This window comes from Hibiscus syriacus, unplaced genomic scaffold (assembly GCF_006381635.1).
Source record: "Hibiscus syriacus cultivar Baekdansim isolate YM2019G1 unplaced genomic scaffold, ASM638163v2 tig00110813_pilon, whole genome shotgun sequence".
NCBI classification, from domain to species: domain Eukaryota; kingdom Viridiplantae; phylum Streptophyta; class Magnoliopsida; order Malvales; family Malvaceae; genus Hibiscus; species Hibiscus syriacus.
This window is the reverse complement of record NW_024062871.1, coordinates 2,249,285-2,273,679: the sequence shown is the minus strand read 5'-3', so window position 1 is coordinate 2,273,679 and position 24,395 is coordinate 2,249,285. Positions and strand designations below refer to the sequence as shown.

General features: G+C 36.8%; 2 protein-coding genes across 4 annotated transcripts; both read left to right on the top strand.

The window, feature by feature from the left end:
• Positions 1–204: 204 nt before the first annotated feature.
• On the top strand, positions 205–4,541 carry LOC120141834 (phosphoenolpyruvate carboxykinase (ATP) 1-like). Of its 2 annotated transcripts, XM_039156609.1 has the most exons (12): positions 207–337; positions 532–782; positions 1,114–1,446; positions 1,546–1,630; positions 2,032–2,132; positions 2,341–2,639; positions 2,794–2,967; positions 3,057–3,122; positions 3,516–3,694; positions 3,775–3,944; positions 4,029–4,197; positions 4,276–4,541. In XM_039156609.1, the coding sequence occupies exons 2-12, from the start codon at positions 541–543 to the stop codon at positions 4,417–4,419; spliced, it is 1,962 nt and encodes a 653-aa protein (XP_039012540.1). In that variant the 5' UTR covers positions 207–337; positions 532–540; the 3' UTR covers positions 4,420–4,541. The 2 variants fall into 2 exon arrangements, with proteins under 2 accessions (XP_039012539.1, XP_039012540.1); XM_039156608.1 differs by having other exon boundaries at positions 205–337; positions 4,029–4,541.
• Positions 4,542–19,860: 15,319 nt separating this feature from the next.
• On the top strand, positions 19,861–24,154 carry LOC120141768 (protein SPT2 homolog). 2 transcript variants are annotated; one of them, XM_039156570.1, is made up of 10 exons: positions 19,862–20,175; positions 20,711–20,807; positions 20,975–21,210; positions 21,409–21,526; positions 22,390–22,467; positions 22,560–22,680; positions 22,764–22,964; positions 23,073–23,589; positions 23,744–23,830; positions 23,934–24,154. In XM_039156570.1, exons 2-10 carry the CDS (start codon positions 20,787–20,789, stop codon positions 24,034–24,036), a joined length of 1,482 nt encoding a protein of 493 aa, XP_039012501.1. In that variant the 5' UTR covers positions 19,862–20,175; positions 20,711–20,786; the 3' UTR covers positions 24,037–24,154. The 2 variants fall into 2 exon arrangements, with proteins under 2 accessions (XP_039012500.1, XP_039012501.1); XM_039156569.1 differs by having other exon boundaries at positions 19,861–20,175; positions 22,764–23,589.
• The last annotated feature ends 241 nt before the right edge of the window (positions 24,155–24,395 follow it).

Below are 24,395 nucleotides of genomic sequence, written 5' to 3'. Positions count from 1 at the left end.
CACATTTGAAAACTAATTTGGCAATTGATTTTTCACCAAACAAGCCTATATAATTTTGGAATTGATCTCTTTTTTACAGCCCTGTCTCTAATCTAGGAAAGAGAATAGATAGATAGGATTTAACCATGGTTAACTATTTTTAACTCTTTCCTCTAGTTAACTCCTTCCCCCAACCCTTTAAATTGGACTCCCTCCCCCATTTCTCATCATCCCTTCTCGTTTTCTCTTATGTTGTGTCCAACTTCGACTTTGAATGATCCATTTCGCTTCTCATTAAGCTTTCAATTTCTTTCATCTTCCTTTCGCATTTCTTCTTTGCCAGCTCCCTGAATCTCTGGTATTTATATTATATTATCTTTTTTTTGTACCTTAAGCTTTGTTTTGTTCTAAAAGTTTCAACTGTTAAGCTCTGGTTTTTTTAACGTCAGAGCCTTGGGTTTCGGTTTCTTTGGATAACAGCAAACATCGGTTAAAACAACGTTATGCTGGGGAGATAGTTCTAAAAAAACTATTCTTATCATTTTGATTTCAGGTGAAGATATGGCGGCAAACGGAAACGGAGTGTCGACCGCGCCAAAGAGTCCTCTGGCGAGGATTTTGACGCATAAGAACGGAATCTGTCACGATGATAGTGGGAAGCCTGTTAAGGCTCAGACGATTGACGAGCTTCACTCTTTGCAGAAGAAGAGATCCGCTCCGACAACGCCTCTCGATGGCGCCCAGGGAACTTTTGCCACAATGTCCGAAGATGAGCGCCAGCGCCAGCAGCTTCAGTCCATCAGGTAAACGTGCTGCACAGCTGTAAAAAAAAAACTCCCATCAATAACTTGAATAAAGCAACAATTTAATAACTAATGAAATAAAATATAAATTCCTTGGAAGTGGACCCCTTTAGACGCGGGGATGATAAGACGGTGGAAGATTGAAACTGATAAATTTGATGCGGGGCCCATGTGAAACCAATGAGTTTCCTCGCTCTTGCTTGGTTTGCAAGAATCACATGGAAAGATAATGGATGATTTATTACTTTAAGAAGATTAAAAGTTTATAATCTTAACAATTATAAAACTGTTATTTTCTTTCTTGGTAATATTCATGAATTTTTTTGCGCAGTGCATCTTTGGCGTCACTGACTCGAGGGACAGGGCCGAAATTGGTGCGAGGAGATCCGGCAGGGAAAGTTCAGCCGGTGGCGCATGTGTCGCACCACCACCATGTGGAGGTACCAACCATCAGCGTCAGCGACAGTTCCTTGAAATTCACTCATGTCCTATACAACCTCTCTCCTGCAGAGTTGTACGAGCAGGCGATAATGTACGAAAAGGGCTCTTTCATTACAGCAACCGGTGCTCTAGCCACCCTATCAGGAGCTAAGACCGGGAGGGCCCCTAGAGATAAGAGGGTTGTTATCGACGACACCACCCAAGACGAGCTTTGGTGGGGAAAGTAAGTGTGTATGTACAATATTTTTGACATATGGAAAAACATTTTGTGCTTGTTCATTCAATACACACTTAAAAAAAATTAATGATCCGGGGATTCCAGGGGCTCACCCAACATTGAAATGGATGAGCATACCTTCTTGGTGAACAGAGAAAGAGCTGTCGATTACTTGAATTCTCTGGACAAGGTGAAATATCTTTACATAAATCTTTTGTTTAAACTCTCTCGAAAGGGTATCATAGTAAATTTGGTTTTGAAAGATGATGTGCATATGGGGTTTTTATCTTTTTTATGGTCATATGGTATCATTTTCGTCTTTTAGTTCAACAACTTCACCTAGGGATATCTTTTCCCGTTGGGAGAAGCAACTTTGTCCTTGCATGACTAAATTTTTATTGTCCTTATCTTAGGGAGTTGCATACCGGAGATAAGGTTTTGTGGGGCCATTTCCATTGGTTCTGACATTCCCTGCCTGCTTTACTTTTGAGGCAGGGGGAAAATATAATATATCCTCTGCTTTATATAATATGCGCAGTCATTTACTTGAATACCATCTAATTTATGCTAATATGATGTAAATGGTTACAGGTTTTCGTGAACGATCAATTCTTGAACTGGGATCCAAAGAACAGAATCAAAGTCCGGATTGTCTCTGCTAGAGCTTATCATTCTTTGTTCATGCACAACATGTGAGTAAAAAATGAGTGTTTCATCCTTCTTTTTTGTTTCACAGGTCTTAGCCTATCCCAGATAAGTCTCTTTATCGATGTCGTAATGTTAATTATATATGTATCATGTGTTGAGTTCTATCATCCCTATAGAATTCCATATGAGGCAGTAAGATAAATAAAAATGGTAAAAGCTTAGTGTACAATTGGATAATTGGGTGGGTGGCAGGTGTATCCGACCCACTCCTGAAGAGCTGGAGAATTTCGGTACTCCGGACTTCACTATATACAATGCCGGACAGTTCCCGTGTAATCGTTATACACACTACATGACATCCTCCACTAGCATAGACCTTAATCTTGCTAGGAGTGAGATGGTCATCCTCGGCACCCAGTACGCCGGGGAAATGAAGAAGGGTCTTTTCGGTGTCATGCATTATCTCATGCCTAAGCGTCAAATCCTCTCCTTACATTCTGGCTGCAATATGGGGAAAGATGGAGATGTTGCCCTCTTCTTTGGATTGTCAGGTATAGTATCATTGGTCAAGGTCACAATGCGGTTCTAGTCCACAACCGATACGTGTTCTCCAAACTTTGATCTTGTGAAAGGAGATGCACGTCCTTTTTATTACTTTCACTTGGCATCGTTGCTAATGTGTTTACCTCAATGTTTTTTAAACAGGTACTGGTAAGACCACACTGTCTACCGATCACAACAGGTATCTGATCGGAGATGATGAGCACTGCTGGAGTGACAATGGTGTGTCAAACATTGAAGGTGGTTGTTATGCTAAGTGCATCGATCTTTCAAGGGAGAAGGAGCCTGATATCTGGAATGCTATTAAATTTGGCACCGGTAAAATTCTATGCCCCTCTCCAGTCTTTGATCAAACTACCTGAAAACAATTGTAATGCTCGGTTTGATCTTTCGAATTCTTTCTGTAGTGTTGGAAAATGTAGTTTTTGATGAACATACAAGAGAGGTGGATTACAGCGATAAATCTGTTACAGGTACGTATATTATCAAAATCTGGTAATCTTTGTTTACATCAGTGTGTGGCTTGACTCGATAATAAAGTGGCCGATGGATAAGAACAATGTCTGAGTCATCATGAGACATATCTGACTTAGTTTAGTTGTTTATGAAGAAAATTTCCTTCACGTTTAGTTTTTCTGATTAATCTAATGGGTTCTTTTGATGAAGAAGATAGAAGTGAACATGGTTGACATTCTCAATTCAATTTTAGTTTAAAAAAAGTGCCAAATGGAAGATTAGAATAATTGAAAGCACAAGATTAAATAAGTTTTGAGCGCCAAATTCCCTGATGTCGGCCAAGTTATAATAGAATAATATGAGTTACACGATACGCGTAATCTTTAATATTAATTTTTCTTTGCTTGCAGAGAACACTCGTGCAGCCTACCCGATTGAATACATTCCCAATGCTAAGATACCATGTGTTGGTCCACACCCCAAAAATGTCATACTTTTGGCATGTGATGCCTTCGGTGTCCTTCCACCTGTGAGCAAGCTGAGTCTGGCTCAAACCATGTACCATTTCATCAGCGGCTACACGGCTTTGGTATGTTTCTATGTCTTTGTGCTATGTATTTTAGAGGCGTCTGGTTCTTGTGATTGCTGAACTTGTTCGATGATGTATAGGTGGCAGGCACAGAAGATGGTATTAAGGAGCCAACAGCAACATTCTCTGCTTGCTTTGGCGCAGCATTTATCATGTTGCATCCAACCAAGTATGCTGCCATGCTTGCTGAGAAAATGCAGAAGCATGGGGCAACAGGGTGGCTTGTCAACACAGGCTGGTCTGGTGGAAGGTAACAACAGTGCATTACAAGCGTTTGTATCATTTAACATATTTGCTGGAATGGTTTTATCAATCACCATCGGCTTTTCTGCAGCTACGGGTCTGGAAACCGTATCAAGTTACCATACACTCGAAAAATCATTGATGCCATTCATTCTGGTAGCCTCTTGAAGGCAACTTACCGGAGAACCGAGGTGTTTGGGCTAGAGATCCCCACCGAGATCGAGGGAGTGCCTTCTGAAATCTTGCATCCTGAGAACACCGTAAGTTGTCCCTTCTTCAACCATATGTTACTCGGATTTTACCTTGGAAGTTTGATGTATATGGGTATTGTATTACAGTGGGCTGACAAGAAGGCTTACAAGGAGACACTGTTGAAATTGGCTGGACTGTTCAAGAACAACTTTGAGACTTTCACCAATTACAAGATTGGCAAAGACAACAAGCTGACTGAGGAGATCCTGGCAGCTGGTCCAAACTTCTAAATTCAAACGCCGTTAGCCGATTTGCATAAAGTCAATGAATGTGATAGAAATAAAGAGTTTGTTAGCATTATTATAAAGATGTAGTTCTTTGTTGGGTTTCCAATTACAAATGAATTTTCTTCTGTCTTAAATATTTTCAAATGGATTGGTTCCAGGCTTTGATACTGAAAATTTAGTTCATTGTTTGAATAGAAAAGTGGCTTTGCCAGAATAATGACAAGCAACTGTACATTGATCTAACAAGTGGAGATATCTGTCATCAAGGGAAAGTAAAGGATGAAAAAGCTAAAATAAGATGAAAGGGAAAAATTCAACTTGATGCCTATCATGCAATTTATAACATGTCAAAGAAAATAGGCATGTATATACACAATATAGAGAGAATTTTGAAACAAATTTATAACCAAAAAAAGAACTTCCAAATGATTCTGGGAAAGAGCAAGAAGTCTTTGTCACGAACAGAAAGATCAACCCTAGACAAAGTGGCTTTGCCTTGTATCACGACCTTGATTTCAAGGTATTAGAACAACAAAATCAGTATTCGCCCTCCGGTATGTTATTTCTGTCACACCGTTGCAAATTTTGTCCACAAAACTCTTGGTTAAGGAATTTATTAACTCGGTGTTACCATGTACTACGCTATTTTCAACTGGATTTATCGAATCAGAGCTAACTAATTCCCATCAAATTTTGTTGGATAAACTAATATTCAACTATCACTTTTATTTCAGTTTAGTCAGTCAACTATATTTTTTTATCATATTTCACGTTTTGTTTTGATTTTATTTTAATTATCTAACATAAAAAAATTAACAGAACTACTAATGTAAAAAATTTTCAATATTGTAACACGGTGAAAGTGTAAATAATGAATAAAATAAAGGATTTTGTTAATATTTTATGATTTGTAAAGATTATATTTATAAAATTATTATATAAAATTATTGAAAAATATTAAAATAAAATAAAATTGTAATTGTAATTGTAATTGAAGGATCAAATAAAATATTAATTATAAATTTAATATATAATATCATCTTTTAATTACGATTAATGGTAATTAACGACATAATATTTATTTTATAATAAATCAAAAATTTATTATTGAATGACTGAAACATTAAAAAAGAAAAAGAAAGAAAGAAAAAAAAGAAATGACGGCACACGATTATGGTTTTCTCTAGGTGCACGTTAGCATGACTAATGGAAACTGAGAAATCCGTTGTGTCTCTAGCGAGCCGATCGATTTCTTCTCCGATTGTTTCTTCAGTCTACAACTTTTTCTTTAATAGTTTCGCTCGAGAGTCTGATGGATTGGCGTAAATTGTTCTCATGTTCAGCTGGGCAACAGTTACAGTACTTTCCCCCAAAATCGCGAGAGGGGATTCCGCTCCTTCAACCTCCGCCTGAAGTATTTGAAGCTGGAATAGCATAATGGAAACTCTCACTAGTGGGACAATTTCTTGGGGCTGCTCCCAATTTTATCTCAATGCAAAGGATCATTGAAAATTTGTGGAAAAGTCTTTGCAAGGAGCTCACGTTCAGGTCAGTCACGCAGGCAATAATCTCTACTTATTTTCTTTCAACCATTGATCCTTAGGAAATGGGAACCGAACATGAAAAAGCATAATTTTAACTTATCTGGAATTCTAATCTGGGTTCACCTATATAATGTTCCTCTTGAACTTTTCTTGCGTGAAAGGCTTAGTTACATTGCAAGTGCCATAGGTATTCCCTTTTCAATGGATTCTATCACAACCTCTACATCAAGATTATAATAAGCAAAAATATGTGTCGAAACAGGGGTAAATGAGGAAATCCCTAAGTTTGTTGATATTGTCCTAAACAATGGTCAAGCTATCTCGATAGTTGTATAAGTACCTTGGCTTCCATCTTGCTATAGAAATTGCAATATTTTTTGCCATAGTGAAAAATGATGCAAGGATAAGTCAAAGACTTCTCATGCTACTACTCAAGTATGGAGGAAAAAGGAACAAAACATCACTACCTCAGTGGTCTAAGATGCTGGAGGTAATGAAGGCTTACAGGATTTAAAGTCAGTTGGTACAGATCTTATAAATGAACTAATCACTAAGGAGACTGGTACTGGAAGGGAATTAGCCTCTGAAATTCAATCTTCTGCTAATGAATTAGCTGCCGAGGGAGATCTCTCGAATTCTGATATTCATCTACCCAAAGAAGTTAGTTTAGAAGCTACTGATCATAATGTTGAAGGTGATTCCTACCTATCTGTTCCTCCAGATTATGCTGATAGAGGAAAAGATCATCATTCACCTCCTAAACGGGATAGAGGAATGCCAGCAAAAGACAAATCCAAAGTGGCTTTAGCAGGATCCAAAAACATATTTGAAATTCTCAATTCATTGGATAAGATTCATCCTTCCTCAGAGAGTCAGGGTAGAAAGCAAGAGCTGCTGCCTCTGGTGTTGCAGATTTGATTAAAGAACTCAAAATAAAAAAGAAGGTTCACTTAGATAAAGCTAAGAGTTTTTCAGTAGGAAGTAAAAGGGGTGACATGGGCTTCCCATATCAAGGACAATGATTATTTCCTTTTGGAATGTTATAGGATTAAACAATCCTCTAAAACAAGGTAAAGTCCTCTGAAGGGCTACTCAAAATAATGTAGATGTACTTTGCTTACTGGAGACTCGAGTAAAAGTTGAAAAATCAGCTGAATTATTCATTATTAGATTTGAGAATTGGAATGAATGTACTAACTATGATTATTTTGTGAATGAAAGGATTTGGATTCTGTGGAAAAATGGTTTGGATATTTCCCTATGTCATGCTTCGGCCCAGAGTATTTATGTTAAAGTATTTTTCAATGATGTTCCTCTGATCGTTACTGTGATTTATGGTAGTAATAATGGTATTACCAGAAGACAACTCTGACAGGAACTCCGTGATCTGGATTCTAATTTATGTAATTTCCCTTGGATCATGGGAGGGGATTATAATGTCATATTGCATCCGAATGAAAGCTCTGACCACAAGCACTTGGGACTGATCTCTACTTCAGACATGAAAGATTTTCAAGGAGTCATTTAAAACCTTCAACTTCATGATCACCCTTTCTTTGGTCCTACTTATTCATGGAGAAACAAACAAAAAGACAATTTTCTTTCTCGAAAACTTGACAGGGTGCTTATCAACCCCATGTGGTTTGAATCATTCCATAACTCTTTTATGGAATTCCTGACACCTGGACCTTCTAATAACTGTATGACACTGGTTGTGCTAAACAAAGAGGTACAAACTAACAGACCCAAGCCTTTTAAATTTTTTAACTGTTGGACTCTTTATCTAAAGTTCTTAAATGTAGTTAGTCAATCTTGGCATCCGGCATTTCAAGGCAATCCAATGAAGACTCTTTTTCTAAAGCTAAAGAGCCTTAAAGCCAATCTAAAAAAACCTTAATAAAGACTGTTTCAGTGATATCTCATCCCGCGTTAGACAAAAGAAATATGAAATGGAAAAGCAACAAATGTAACACCCTTAACTCATATCCGACCCGAATACAAGTCCGAGGTGTCACATTGACTTTTCAAATCTTTGACTCTTACAGAAAATCCCGGGAATTTTTAAAACTTTCATTAAAACGAAATACATTAATTTACATAAGACCATAAAATACAAAATCGATCAGAGTATTCGTAATTAACACTTATTACATACCAACACTCTATACATAATCTAGTACATACTTTGTCAATTTACTTCTGATCTGATCTCTTAGTAGTATTGCTGCCTGTGCTACTTCTATTTCCACTCTTCCTGATTCTTGGTACCTACGTGTAAATCACTTACACGCTAAGTCATAGACTTAGTGAGGCAATAAATGAATATGCAACGATAAACTTATGAATGTTCATACTTACCATTGGATCATGACATTTCAATGTGCATTTATTTATCACATGATAACATATATAATCATATAATGCACATACGAAACTTACCTTCTTGTATCACTTTCACTGTAAATCGGTATTTCAATTGCATTGCCCATGTATATTATTGAGAATAGAGGTATGTGAGTACATTGAGGTTGTGTACTAATGCTGTCACCACAGCTCGTATCAATTCCCTCATGGGGCACCGAACCTTAGTTCAGTATTCATCCCGTAGGACTATTATCTATGTCCCGTAGGACCATTACATCCCGAAGGACTACATCCCGAAGGACTACATCCCGAAGGACTATTATACCCTCGACTCTTGGCATGCCAACTACACCTATAGTTCTCATATCGTATACTATGGGCATTATTCTTATTTTTCATATGTTCATATACTTCTGTCATTTCTCTTGTGATCATGTAGCTCATGTCACTTCATATCATGTTCTCATATTACATGTCATATCACATATCATATCACATGAACATATATATGTCTTATGTATGTATAACAACAATTATCATGTATGCATGTTCACAACTATTATATTATAAAAATCAACATAGGGATTAGACTTATCACAACTCTTATTCCATTATAATATACATCTAGTATGCACTCACCTTAGCTTTGCTTTGTTTCGATTCTAATCCTTTGATCGTTCCGGAATAAGCTTACTTTTAGTATCTACATAATCACACATGGATGTATATCAGTATTATAACTAATATACTCTAATGGTTCACTCTTTAGACTAAGAGAAAAGTCAATTTCATCTTTTAATGAAGGTATGCATCGATGCACTACTGATGCATCGGTGCATCAAAGGTATTCGATGTAGTATTATTGTTGGGATGCATCGATGCACTCCTTATGCATCGATGCACCGATTGCATTCGATGTTTCACTATTAATGGGATGCATCGATGCACTACTTATGCATCGATGCACGAATTGCATTCGATGTCTTTATTTTAAAATAGTGCATCGATGCACTACCAATGCATCGATGCACATTCATATAATTTTTGGGTTTTAACCTTGATGCATCGATGCACCATGAATGTGCATCGGTGCACTCTGCCCAGAATTCTCTTTTTGAACCTGAAAGTTCATTCATTTGGATTAAATCCTTCATGTTTAATCCCCTTTTTTATTCTTAACTCTAGTACACATCCTTAAACCAATTTATACTCATTTATTTCATCTTAAACCTTCAAATCCTATCATTCATATGTAATTCAAGAATTACATTAATAAATCAACATGTTTGAATTCCGTTTTTAACACTTCGTATATCTTAACTAGATTGATGACAAGTCAAATATAACTTTCAATTCTAGTTATGAACTCTATTCCAAGATTTCATTTAAGAACTTCAAATCTTAAATCTCTCCTAACTCAATCATCCTTTGATGTTAAGATAACTTAAGCTTTCCTTAAGCTTAGTTATCATCTAATAATCAAAACCCAATATTAAATTTAACAAGAAACTCAATAATCAGAAATTTTACCTTTGCTTTGGTTCACGCGTACAAGGAAGAAAGAAGAAGATAAGTCTGGAAGCCTTTGGTTCTCTCATTTTCAACCCACTTGTATTCATATATATCCTTATCCCTTGTTTAATTAATTGATCCTTGCAATGACTCTTTTGCCCTTCCATTCCTACTTCCTTTCAATTCAATCCTACACAATCATTTACATATATATCTTTATACTATTCATTCATTCTATTTTAATCACCAAAATTTGAAACTTTTCAATTTAGTCACTAACCCGGTATTGAGGATGTTACAATTCTCTCCCCCTTAAGAAAATTCGTCCTCGAATTTTCATTATGTAAAGAGGTAGGGATACTTAATCCTCATGTCCTCTTCATGTTCCTATGTTGCTTCCTCTATTTTGTGATTTCTCCACAAGACTTTAACCAATGGAATAGTCTTGTTCCTTAATTGCTTGACTTCATGAGCTAATATTTGAACAGGTTCTTCCTCATAAGTTAAATCTGGTCGAATCTCAATTTCTTCAGTAGTCACAACGTGAGATGGATCAGATCTATATTTCCTAAGCATTGAGACATGAAAAACATTGTGTATCTTTTCCATTTCAGGTGGCAAAACTAGCTGATATGCTACTGATCCTACCCTCCTAGTAATCTCATAAGGTCCAATGAACCGAGGACTCAACTTTCCTTTACGTCCAAACCTCAATATTTTCTTCCACGGAGACACTTTCAAGAACACTTTATCTCCGACTTGAAATTCAATTTCTTTCCTTTTTAAATCGGCATACGATTTCTGTCTATCAGCTGCAGCTTTTAGATTATTCTGAATTACTTGAACTTTCTCTTCCGTATTCTGAATCAACTCAGGACCAATAACTTCTCGATCCTTAAGTTCATACCAGTTCAAGGGCGTACGACATTTTCTTCCGTAAAGAGCTTCATAGGGAGCCATTTTGATGCTTGACTGATAACTATTGTTGTATGCAAATTCAGCAAGTGGTAAATATTTTTCCCATGATCCTTTGAATTCAATGACACTCGCTCTAAGCATATCCTCTAGAATTTGGATAGTTCGCTCTGATTGACCATCAGTTTGAGGATGAAACGCTGTACTGAAGTTTAACCGAGTTCCCAATGCTCCATGTAATGACTTCCAAAACCGTGATGTGAATCTAGGATCCCGATCAGAAACTATGGAAATAGGTATACCATGCAAACGTATAATCTCTCTTATATACAATTCAGCATACCTATCCATGGAGAAATCAGTTCGTACTGGAATAAAATGGGCTGACTTAGTCAATCTATCCATGATTACCCAGATTGAATCCTTTTTGTTCGGAGTTAAAGGCAAACCCGTCACAAAATCCAGCGTTATGTTTTCCCATTTCCATTGAGGAATTGAAATTGGTTGTAACAATCCTGACGGAACTTGATGCTCAGCTTTGACTTGTTGACAAGTCAAACACTTTGATACAAATTCCGTAATGTCTTTCTTCATTCTCGGCCACCAATATCGACTCTTGAGATCCATATACATTTTGTTCCCTCCTGGATGCATTGTCAATGGGCTACAATGAGCTTCCGTCAACAAATCATTCTTTAATTCATCATCATCTGGAATTACTAATCTCTCTCGATAATACAAGTTCTCGTCAGACTTAATCTCATAATCCGTACCCTCTCCATTCTTTATCTGTTGTATCCTCTTTAAACACTTTTCATCTTTAACTTGCAATTCTTTAATTCGATTTAGCCATACTGGCTTGACAGTCAGTTCTGCACAAATTGCACCATCTCCTCTTAACGATAATCTAGCATCAAGAGCTCGCAAAGCTGCAAACGTCTTTCGACTCAAGGAATCAGCTACCACATTTGCCTTTCCAGGATGGAAATCAATCACCACATCATAATCTTTGAGAAATTCCACCCACCTTCTTTGTCTTAGATTCAACTCTTTCTGAGTCATCAAGTACTTTAAACTCTTGTGATCCGTATACAAGTAGCACTTTTCACCATACAAGTAGTGTCGCCATATTTTTAGAGCGAACACTACTGCAGCCATCTCCAAATCGTGTGTCGAATAATTCTTCTCATGAGGTTTTAATTGCCTCGAAGCATAGGCCACCACCTTGCCTTCTTGCATTAACACGCATCCCAAGCCATTATGAGACGCATCACTATACACTACAAAATCCTTGCCATACTCAGGTTGAACTAACACTGGAGCTTCTGTAAGAATCTTCTTTAACTTTTCAAAACTCTCTTGACATTCTTGAGTCCAAACAAATTTTATTTCCTTTTTCAACAGTTTAGTCAGGGGTAATGCTATAATCGAAAAGTTTTTAACAAACCTTCGATAATAACCAGCTAACCCCAGAAAACTTCTAACTTCCGATATATTCTTTGGAACTTCCCACTCCATAATAGCTTTAATCTTTTGGGGATCCACTCGAACTCCTTCTGCCGAAATTACATGTCCAAGGAATGCCACTTCATTCAACCAGAATTCACATTTAGAAAATTTAGCATAAAGTTTTTTATCTCGTAATATCTGTAAGACAATCCTCAAATACGAACTATGCTCTTCCTCTGACTTTGAATATATTAAAATATCATCAATGAACACCACAACAAACTGATCCAAATACGGTTGGAAAATTCTGTTCATTAAATCCATAAAAGCAGCTGGTGCATTCGTAACTCCAAACGGTACGATAAATTCATAGTGGCCATATCTTGTTCTAAACGCCGTTTTTGAAATGTCTTTTTCTTGAATCTTTAATTGATGATAACCCGAACGTAAATCAATTTTTGAGAACACTGAAGCCTCCTTTAATTGATCAAATAAATCGTCGATTCGGGGAAGTGGATACTTGTTCTTGATGGTTACTTTATTGAGTTGTATGTAATCGATACAAAGACGCATGTATCCATCTTTCTTCTTAACAAATAAAACTGGAGCTCCCCAAGGTGATACACTTGGTCTAATAAACCCTTTGTCCAATAGCTCCTTTAATTGAATCTTTAATTCTTGCAATTCTTTTGGAGCCATTCTGTATGGTGCCATTGCAATGGACGCTGTTCCCGGTATTATCTCAATCTGAAATTCTACTTCTCGGTCAGGAGGTAAACCTGGCAACTCTGTAGGAAATACATCGAGAAACTCTCTGACTATAGGAATCCCTTCAATCCTTTTCTCCTTGGTTCTAACATCCAGTACATTAGCAATAAACCCTTGACATCCCTGTAGCAGTAACTTCTTTGCAGTCATCACTGAAATCACATTTGCTAACGGATTCCATCTTTCACTAAATTCAATAATTTCTAATCCTTCGGAACTTATCAACGTCACTCTTTTCAATCTACAATCGACATCAGCGTAATAACGATATAACCAATCCATACCCAATATCACTTCGAATTCATCAAAAGGTAATTCCATCAGATTAACAGGGAATTCAATTCCCTGAATCCGTATGGGACACCCTCGGCTCACCATATTTACTTGGGCACTGTGCCCTAATGGATTCTTCACTATCACCTCCTTGCTAGTAATTTCTAACGGAATGTTCAATTCTTTCACTAACTTACTAGTAATGTATGAATATGTAGACCCGGGATCAATCAATACAATAACACCTTTGTCAAACAATAGAAAGGTACCTGTTATAATATATGAGTCATCACAATCATCATTGGTCTTGAGGTTGTACACCCGAGCAGTGGAGTGTATCTCTTGTTGAGCAGAGGACTCTGACTGACTTCTTCCTCTGCCTCTACCTCTTCCCCTCTGGGTTACAGAAACAGACCTCTCAGGCTGTACAGGTTCACTAGTTAACATTGGACAGTCTCGAACGAAGTGTCCGGCGTCTCCACATCTAAAGCAGACTCCAGAAATCATCCGGCATACCCCTAAATGATTCTTTCCACAATGCGGACATTGTCTGGCTTGACTCTGATTAGTTCTCCCAGCTCCCGATCCTGCTGATTGAGTTTATTTGCCTTTCATCGGATTTGATCCTCTAGCTGAGGATACCACTGACTCCGATTTAGCTTGAGGTCGAGAACCAGCATCTCTACCTCTTTTTGATGGTGCGGAACTCGAAGAAGCACATGTTCTCTTGACTGTTTGAGTCCTTAAATTTTCAAATCTCTCATTCTGAGCTCTTTCCAAAGCTTTGGCACGATTGACTACCTCTTGAAATGAGGATAGATTCAATACAATCAACATCTCCTTCAACCGAGGACGTAATCCCTCTACGAACCACTCACAAGCATCCTTCTCAGTAGGAACAAGCTCGGCAGCAAAACGACTCAACTTATTGAATTCACACTCGTACTCATATACAGTGTGATTCCATTGTTTCAGATTCATGAACTCTTGCTTCATTTGATGAACAAATTGATCTCCGATGTACTTATGTTTGAATTCTTCTAAAAACAATGACCAAGTTACTTGGGCGTTAGTCATCCTCAATGTAACATTAGTCCACCAGATCCTTGCTTGTCCTCTCAACAAGGAAATTACTCCATCTAGCTTATCAGCATCGGAACAATGAAGTCCCGTAAGCATGACCTTCACGTCATTAAGCCAAAGGTCCGTAGTAACAGGACCTTCATTAGCTTCCCCTTTAAACTCTGGAGCTCCCAATCCCTTCAACTCTTTCGTAACATTTATTTTTGGAGTTGAAATAACAGGAGGTTAACGTTCTAAAGAATATATCTTGATCATTGACAGACATTCCAGAGGATGTCTGTTCTTCACTCTGCTTAGCCGGGGCAGGTGAATTACTGCTTTCAGCGGGTCTATCGTCTCCCGCTTCATTTCTAGATTTACCCTGTCCGGACATCTATAAAAATACAACCATATAGTTCTATTAGCAAAACAACATACTTACTATTCCATCAGATCAGAAGTTTCCACTATTTGTTGGCATGTATACCTTATAAGACACTCTAGACTTCAGTTTATGCCGAGAATCGACTAAACCGTAGCTCTGATACCATTAAATGTAACACCCTTAACTCATATCCGACCCGAATACAAGTCCGAGGTGTCACATTGACTTTTCAAATCTTTGACTCTTACAGAAAATCCCGGGAATTTTTAAAACTTTCATTAAAACGAAATACATTAATTTACATAAGACCATAAAATACAAAATCGATCAGAGTATTCGTAATTAACACTTATTATATACCAACACTCTATACATAATCAAGTACATACTTTGTCAATTTACTTCTGATCTGATCTCTTAGTAGTATTGCTGCCTGTGCTACTTCTATTTCCACTCTTCCTGATTCTTGGTACCTACGTGTAAATCACTTACACGCTAAGTCATAGACTTAGTGAGGCAATAAATGAATATGCAACGATAAACTTATGAATGTTCATACTTACCATTGGATCATGACATTTCAATGTGCATTTATTTATCACATGATAACATATATAATCATATAATGCACATACGAAACTTACCTTCTTGTATCACTTTCACTGTAAATCGGTATTTCAATTGCATTGCCCATGTATATTATTGAGAATAGAGGTATGTGAGTACATTGAGGTTGTGCACTAATGCTGTCACCACAGCTCGTATCAATTCCCTCATGGGGCACCGAACCTTAGTTCAGTATTCATCCCGTAGGACTATTATCTATGTCCCGTAGGACCATTACATCCCGAAGGACTACATCCCGAAGGACTACATCCCGAAGGACTATTATACCCTCGACTCTTGGCATGCCAACTACACCTATAGTTCTCATATCGTATACTATGGGCATTATTCTTATTTTTCATATGTTCATATACTTCTGTCATTTCTCTTGTGATCATGTAGCTCATGTCACTTCATATCATGTTCTCATATTACATGTCATATCACATATCATATCACATATCATATCACATGAACATATATATGTCTTATGCATGTATAACCACAATTATCATGTATGCATGTTCACAACTATTATATTATAAAAATCAACATAGGGATTAGACTTATCACAAGTCTTATTCCATTATAATATACATCTAGTATGCACTCACCTTAGCTTTGCTTTGTTTCGATTCTAATCCTTTGATCGTTCCGGAATAAGCTTACTTTTAGTATCTACATAATCACACATGGATGTATATCAGTATTATAACTAATATACTCTAATGGTTCACTCTTTAGACTAAGAGAAAAGTCAATTTCATCTTTTAATGAAGGTATGCATCGATGCACTACTGATGCATCGGTGCATCAAAGGTATTCGATGTAGTATTATTGTTGGGATGCATCGATGCACTCCTTATGCATCGATGCACCGATTGCATTCGATGTTTCACTATTAATGGGATGCATCGATGCACTACTTATGCATCGATGCACGAATTGCATTCGATGTCTTTATTTTAAAATAGTGCATCGATGCACTACCAATGCATCGATGCACATTCATATAATTTCTGGGTTTTAACCTTGATGCATCGATGCACCATGAATGTGCATCGGTGCACTCTGCCCAGAATCCTCTTTTTGAACCCGAAAGTTCATTCATTTGGATTAAATCCTTCATGTTTAATCCCCTTTTTCATTCTTAACTCTAGTACACATCCTTAAACCAATTTATACTCATTTATTTCATCTTAAACCTTCAAATCCTATCATTCATATATAATTCAAGAATTACATTAATAAATCAACATGTTTGAATTCCGTTTTTAACACTTCGTATATCTTAACTAGATTGATGACAAGTCAAATATAACTTTCAATTCTAGTTATGAACTCTATTCCAAGATTTCATTTAAGAACTTCAAATCTTAAATCTCTCCTAACTCAATCATCCTTTGATGTTAAGATAACTTAAGCTTTCCTTAAGCTTAGTTATCATCTAATAATCAAAACCCAATATTAAATTTAATAAGAAACTCAATAATCAGAAATTTTACCTTTGCTTTGGTTCACGCGTACAAGGAAGAAAGAAGAAGAAGATAAGTCTGGAAGCCTTTGGTTCTCTCCTTTTCAACCCACTTGTATTCATATATATCCTTATCCCTTGTTTAATTAATTGATCCTTGCAATGACTCTTTTGCCCTTCCATTCCTACTTCCTTTCAATTCAATCCTACACAATCATTTACATATATATCTTTATACTATTCATTCATTCTATTTTAATCACCAAAATTTGAAACTTTTTAATTTAGTCACTAACCCGGTATTGAGGATGTTACAACAAATCTCTACTTTAAGAGGTGAATACTCTATTGAAAAGGAATTGAAATTTCAAAGAGAGTTAAAATCTCTGGAAGAAGCAGAGGTCATGTTTTAAAAGTAAAAAGTTAAAGTGCATTGGTTAAAAGAGGGAGACAAATGTACTAAGTTCTTTCATTCTCTTATTGCTACAAAGAACAAAAGATACACTATAAGGGTTCTTATCAATGATCAGGGTAGAAGACTTGATTCATTTGCTGAAATGTCTTATGAAGTAACTGATTTTTCAAAAAATTGTTAGGTTCTTCTGATCCAAAAGTTAAACAATGTGATCCTAGTCTTCTTAAAGACCTGATGCACCCTAGCTTGACCCTTGAAGATTCTGATGCCCTTATCCAAGATGTCACCAGGGAATAGATAAATGAGACCATTTTCAGTCAAGGCAATGACAAGGCTCCTGGCCCAGACGATTTTACTTCATATTTTTTCAAAAAAGCCTGACCAATGGTTGGAGATGAGGTGGTTGAGGCTATTAAGTATTTTTTTCATGAGACTTTCATTTACCCAACTTTTAATGCCACTACAATTGCATTGGTTCATAAACTTCCTAATCCCAACAAGGTATCTGAGTTCCGCCATATCTCATGTTGCTTAGTGATTTACAAGACCATTACAAAGATCCTTGTTAGAAGGATGACAAATCTACTACTATGGATAATTTCTCCTAACCAATCTGCTTTTGTAAAAGGGAGGAGTATTATTGATAATACACTTATTGCTCAGGAAATGGTGAAAGGTTATGGGAGGAAGATTATTTCACCTAGGTGTGCTTTGAAAATAGATCTCCAAAAGGCTTTTGAATCTATCCACTAGGGCTTCATTTCTGCTGTCCTTAAGGCATTAGATTTACCAAGTAAATTCATTGGGTGGATTGAAGCTTGTTATGTTGATGCGAGATATTCCATCTCATTCAATGGAAGCTTGATTGGCTACTTCAAGGGTGCTAAGGGAATCAGACAAGGTGACCCTCTTTCCTCTATTTTATTTGTTCTTGCAATGAACATTTTATCCAAAATTCTTAATATTGTTACTACTAGAGGTATGTTTGGCTTCCACCCTAAATATAAGAAGATAGGTCTCACTCAACTTTCTTTTGTTGATGACCTATTAATCTTCTTCAAAGGCAACCTTGAATCTGTTACGAGAGTCATTACATTCTTAGATTGCTTCTATGAATTATCTGGTCTTAAGCTTAATGCTACAAAATGCGAATTATTCAATGCTGGAATCTCAGTTCAAAATCTTGAGACTATTTTAAACTTTTCTGGATTCAAACTTGGTTGCTTGCCTGTTAGATACTTAGGGGTTCCTCTTGTCACAAGGAAACTCACTGAAAAGATTGTGAGGTCCTAATTGACAAGATCAAGTCCAGACTCCATCAATGGTCAAGAAAGAATTTGAGCTATACAGACATACTTGAATTGGTGAAGACTGTCCTTTTCAGTGTTGCTAATTACTGGTGCAGGCAATTAATCTTGCCACAATCTATTATCAATAGGATTGAGAAACTTTGCTCTAGATACTTCTGGAAACGTTCTGACATTACTACTGCCGGAGCTAGAGTTAGTTGGGAGAAGATTTGCCAGCCAAAGTCTGAAGGCCTCAGTCTTAAGGACATCAAAACTTGGAATAAAGCGTATATGTTGCACCTTATTAGAAATATCCTTACGGGGGAGGGTTCTTTGTGGGTTGCTTGGATCAAAAACTACATAATCAAGAATCAGGAGTTTTGGCTCATGGAAGAAACAACAAGTTCAAGTTGGTGCATCAGGAGACTTTTGAAGCTTCGAACTATTGCTCAACCAGTTTTGTCTACAGGAGCAAAGAAAACTAAAGAAATTTAGGAAGAGGTTCAGACCAAAGATATCAAAGTTCCATGAAAAAAAATGATCTGGTTTCCTCTACATATCCTTAAACATAGCATGATTTCCTGGATGATTATTTTGGATAGACTTTCAACTAGGGAGAGACTTCAACGTATTGGATTAGTAACTAATGGACAATGTGTTATCTGCAATGAAGCTCTGGAAACCAGAGATCATCTTTTTGCTGAGTGCAAGATGGCTGCTACTATTTGGAGCACTATTCTGCACCTCATCGGCTTGAGCAGACCTTAATTGACTTGGGTAAACTTACTTGGTTGGACGTGCAATCGTTGGAAAGGTAAGTCCCTACTTACAACTATCTTGAAGCTTGCTTGGTGTGCTTTTAATTATTTCATATGGGAGGAAAGGAATCGAAGACTGTTTAGAGGGAACTCCAAATCAGTGGATGAAATTCTAAATTCCATCAAGGAGATTGTAGGAGCTCAACTATGTGATAGGAATGTTAACATATTAGATAGCACTAATTTAACTCTTTGTAATCAATGAGGTATAGTTTAATTTTTTGTTGTAAATAGGTTCCCCTTCTTGTTCCTTGATTGGATTGTTTCTGTTGCAGTTTACTGCATTCTTGGGTAATAAAATCTTAATTATCCACAAAAAAAATATTATTAAAAAGTAAAAATTATTATTAAAAAGTAAATCTAAAATAATTTTAATGACATTTTTAATTTTTATCTCATATTAAAGCACTATTCTTAATATATATGTATATAATATTGATCATTTATAGGTTTCCATTACGAGCCACTCTAATCAGTAAGTAGAAAGTAAAACGGCCGTGTTTCGTGCCGTATCAATGTCTTTGGTTTAAGAAAAATGGTCACAAAATAAAACACAGTTCTGTCAACTTCCTAATCCAAATAGGACTTGGGCCGAGTTAGCTCCCGAGTCACTCACCGAACTCGGAAAATAAGTGTGCCCTTATTATCCAAAAGCGCACGTTAGAATCAATCCCTTTGCCTTTCGTTTCTGGGAGCTTCTTTTTTTCTCCCTTATATTTAAACCTATCATTGCCCGAGTCATCCTTCAATACTCCCGAAGATCGAAGATTTACGTTTCGTTTTCTCTGTTTCCTTGAAGCAGATCCAAAACTCTCTTTGGAGGCGCCGGTTTAAGATTTTCGCTTGAAAAATCGAGGATTTCGTCGATATTCGATCCGATTAAAGGTATTATGTGTCGGTTCTGTCAGATCTATCAATTTCGATTTATGTTTGTTTTGGGGTTTTTCCTTTTTAACCTCTTTTCGTGGGATTGACCAAATCGGTGTTACCGAATTTGATTTTTATTAAATTAAATTTCGACAGATTCGTTTTCAGATTGCTCCTCGTTGCAGTAATCGAATCTATTTCTGGGAAGAAAATTAGGGTTTTTTGTGTGTTCTTTCATCGTTATTATTCTCCGATGCTTTTTTGTTTGTGCTTTGGCTTATTTTTTATATGAAAATATGAAATTTAACATTTTTCAATAATCTGAAGAATTTAGGTGTTTTAGTTGGAACATTTTCTTCAGAATACTTCATATTTTTTTTATATTTCAAAATAATATAGACCTCAGTGAGCCAAATTAATCTAGGTTTAATTTTACTCAATTAGAATCTTTATCTAGATTATAAGCAAAATTAATCATTTTGTAGTTAATTTTCTTCAAAAGTTTCGTACTTTCGTATTTTATCATTAACATTATTAATTGATTGATGTTCAGGTATCCTGCATTTTTTCGGATAAGTTCATTCGAGACAATAAAGAAGCAATATTGTTAATTGGTGCTTGCTTGAGCAATGAGGGGATACGACCGAGAAGTAAGTCTACTCTAAGGAAGAAATACGTATATTGCTAACCTTATGGAAAATGATAAAGTTTAGGATTGTTGTTTGCATATTTTATATCTGTTCTTCATGATGGGGAATTTTTGTATCCTTCATTTAAGTTTTAATTTGCATATTATCCGTTCTTATTTCCTATCTAGGAAGTTGAAGATTATGATGATTATGACATGGAAGGGGAATATCAAGATGAGGATGTTGTGGAAGAATATGGGGATGAATATGAGGAAGAAGAAGAGGAAGAGGAAGAAGAAACCAGACAGCCTACACAAGAAGAAGTAGAATACCTAGAGTTAAGGCAGCGGCTGAAAGACTCTATCAGGCGAAAGAGGAAACAAAGTGCTTTAGCTTCTTCGGAGAAGAAGCTTCCATACAACAAGTGAGTGACGTGCGTCCTTTTGCGGATTAATTTTCTATTGTTTAAGTTCTTCGACACTTGAACACTATTCTGAATTCAGGCTTATTGAATGTAAAATGCTTTCCTTCTATTCCTCATGGTAGTTGCTAAGTGCGTCTATTCCAGGTTTACTTAACTTTAACTATACTAATTAAGTTTAAAAGTGCTGTCTTCCTGCAGCTTTGGATCCTTTTTTGGACCTTCTCAACCTGTTATTGCTCAGAGAGTTATCCATGAAAGCAAGTCATTATTGGAAAACCAGAATTTGGTATCAAAGATGTTGAGCACCAATCAGTCTGTAAGTATAACTTGTGTTTCATTTTCTTAATGTGAAGTGCTCATATGTTTTCTGTGTTTATATTGATTTGCATGGTTATGCAAACTCCAATCTGATGAGCTCAGTCAGCCTACGGCGGTTGTTATTTATTTTATTGGATAATTCTATACCTTTGACAGTTCTAAAAATATGCACAAGTACAGCAACCAAATATATAACTTTTCCTGCAATGTATAGTGTGCATAGGGGGTTTAATCAAGCCAAGCACTCAAGCAGTGAAGAGCTTGAACTCTGCTCATAACTTACATCTTGAAACTCCACCTAGCTCGATTGGGTTTCATTTCTAAACCTCAAGTTTAATTTGAGTTGAAAATTGAATTGCTTGACTTCACAAGATTAGACTCGAGTTACTTCGTAAAAAATGTGCTTGATTTCCATGCTCAACTTTAAACAGATTATTTGTGCTCAAGTTTGAGTTGAAAGATTTCAATAGTAATTAAAAAAAATTTAAAATATATGAAATAATAAAAAGTTCCATTTGGCTTGCAAGATGTTCGATAAGTATTAAGATTCTTGAACATGGCATGCACAATTAATTACATGAGTTTGGCTTGGTTATGTCTAAGCCAAATTTCAAGTTTTTTTATTGTGCCGGGCCCAAGTAGATGCGGAATCCTTTTAACATTCCTAATCATGCATGTCTAGTGCTTGGACATAGAGTCATGTTTTGATATTCACAATCTTTCACTTACTCTGCACCCATTTTGTATATGTTGATGATGTTAATAGCTTCTTTTAAAGCTCTGTTTTTTACACTGATTGAAGGATTCCAATTCGTTCTAGGTGTTCTGAATTTGTATTGACAACCTTGTGATTTTCTGTAGAGTAAAAAGAACCCTGCTTCAAACAGCACTGGACCCAAACAAGCCCAACTTGGCAAAGTACTCAAACCTCCAAGTGAGGTATTTGCTCTGAGCATTTCTAATTTGGTTTTATCTTTTGAAAGAGCTCTGGTCTGTGATAACAAATGTTTTCATTTGCTGGACTTGTGCAGCTCAGAAGGAAAGTGGAGAAGCTTAAGGTTGCAAGAGATTACTCGTTTCTCTCAGATGATACGGGGTTTCCAGCTCCTGCAAAAGATCCTCCACCTCGAAATGTTTCTGCTCCAACATCTGGTAGGTTACTTCTTGACTGCATGAAATGTGTTTTCTACTTCTGAAGCTTAAAGCATAAATAACTTACAGTTTTTTTTTTGAAGAGGTGCGATCAGCTCAAATGTTGCTGAAAAGCAAACAACCATTGAGCAGCAACAACAATAGTGCCAGAAATTTGCAAGGCATCCGTGATGAAAGGAAATCAGTTCCACTGAAGGGTCAATTGCAATCTAAAACTGGTACCTATAACACTTCTTCTGGCAGTAAACCAAATGGGATGTCAATGGATTCTAAAAAGCAGCTTGGTGTTACAAATTGCATGGGGAATGGTCGGTCTGGTGGTGTTAGTAGGGGTATGGGGTCTAGCCGGCCTGTTTGTGCTAGCAATGGTACCGGAATTGGACGACCTGTTGGTGTTAGCAGTGGTACTTGGCCTGGTCGACCTGTTGGTGCTAGCAGTGGTACTGGCCCTAATCGGCATGCTGGAGCTAGCAATGGTACCGGGCCTGTACGGCCTGTTGGAGCTAGCAATGGTACCGGGCCTGGACGGCCTATTGGTGCTAGCAATGGTACCGAGTCTGGCCGGCCTGCTGGCTATAAACCGGTGCCTTCAAAGATGCCTATTCCAAAGATGGAGAAGGTATCTGCACCAACTTCTAGGAGTCTCCCACCCAGTGCGCACAAAGCACCTCCATCAAGAGTGCACTCCTCTGAATCAAGACAGCAGTTGGAACAGAAACGGGGATTACAAGAACGTAACAAGGATAAAATGATGCCCCAAAGGCCTCTAGTATCATCAAAGCCACAGTTAAAGAAGCCAGTGAAGCAAGTCTCATCTCACACTCAAATGAAGTCAAATGTACAAAGACCCAAGAAAATTGCATTAAGTGAAGATGAAAAGGCTCTAATGATGATCAGAAATATGTTCCAGTAAGTTCTCTTTCCTGCCATGTTTCTCTCTCCTTGACCTTTCATTGAGATCTTCGGTCTCATTAACTGGAAGAGTAACTAACTTTGTTGCTTTCACTATTTTGGTTTGAATGTTTAAAACTTAGTTTTCTAATATTTGATTACTCCATTGCAGCACTGATAGATATCCAGTTTGTGACGATGATGATGTTAGTGACATGGAGGCAAACTGGGATGAGATAATGAAGGAGGAAAGAAGAAGGTTAGTAAATTTCCTGAACCCGTTTTTCTTTGTTAGAAATATCTTGCTAGCATTTAGTAGTGTTAAAATGATTAGTACCTAATAACTTGTTTCTTCCCTGCAGTGCTCAAATAGCAAGGAAAGAGGATGAAGAACAATTGAGGCTGATAGAGGAGGAAGAGCGGCGGGAGCGGATGGCCAAGAAGCGCAAGCTGAGCCGACACTGATGGATGGATGGATGGCTCAAAAATCATTTTTCATCCTCCGGTGTTATATATTCCTTATGTAATTACAAATTGAAGAACGGTTTTCTTTTGTCCCAATTGAAATTCAACTAGTGTTTTACTTTGGAGTTTTAGAAATAATACATTAGATTTTCTTTTTCTTTAATAAACGCTTCTGTTAACATTGAAAGTTAATGCACAACGCTCTTTTCTTACGGCCTTAGCAATCAAAATATGTCCTGTACGTTCTTACAATTATTATATTAATAATGGTAAATTAATTTTACTAATAAATTGTAATACAATGTAGGTAAAGGAGAAAGAATAATAAGTTGGAATGAGAAATGTAAATATGTATTAAG

Bases quoted from the DNA above. Each gene is read 5' to 3' on its own strand.
- LOC120141768 (XM_039156569.1), top strand. From the start codon at position 20,787: ATGAGGGGATACGACCGAGAA. The intron at 20,808-20,974 runs GTAAGTCTACTC...TTTCCTATCTAG, and splicing joins TGAGGGGATACGACCGAGAA to GAAGTTGAAGATTATGATGA. The intron at 21,527-22,389 runs GTAAGTATAACT...GATTTTCTGTAG, and splicing joins TGTTGAGCACCAATCAGTCT to AGTAAAAAGAACCCTGCTTC.
- LOC120141834 (XM_039156608.1), top strand. From the start codon at position 541: ATGGCGGCAAACGGAAACGGAGTGTCGACCGCGCCAAAGAGTCCTCTG. The intron at 2,968-3,056 runs GTAAAATTCTAT...TTCTTTCTGTAG, and splicing joins TGCTATTAAATTTGGCACCG to TGTTGGAAAATGTAGTTTTT. The intron at 3,123-3,515 runs GTACGTATATTA...CTTTGCTTGCAG, and splicing joins CAGCGATAAATCTGTTACAG to AGAACACTCGTGCAGCCTAC.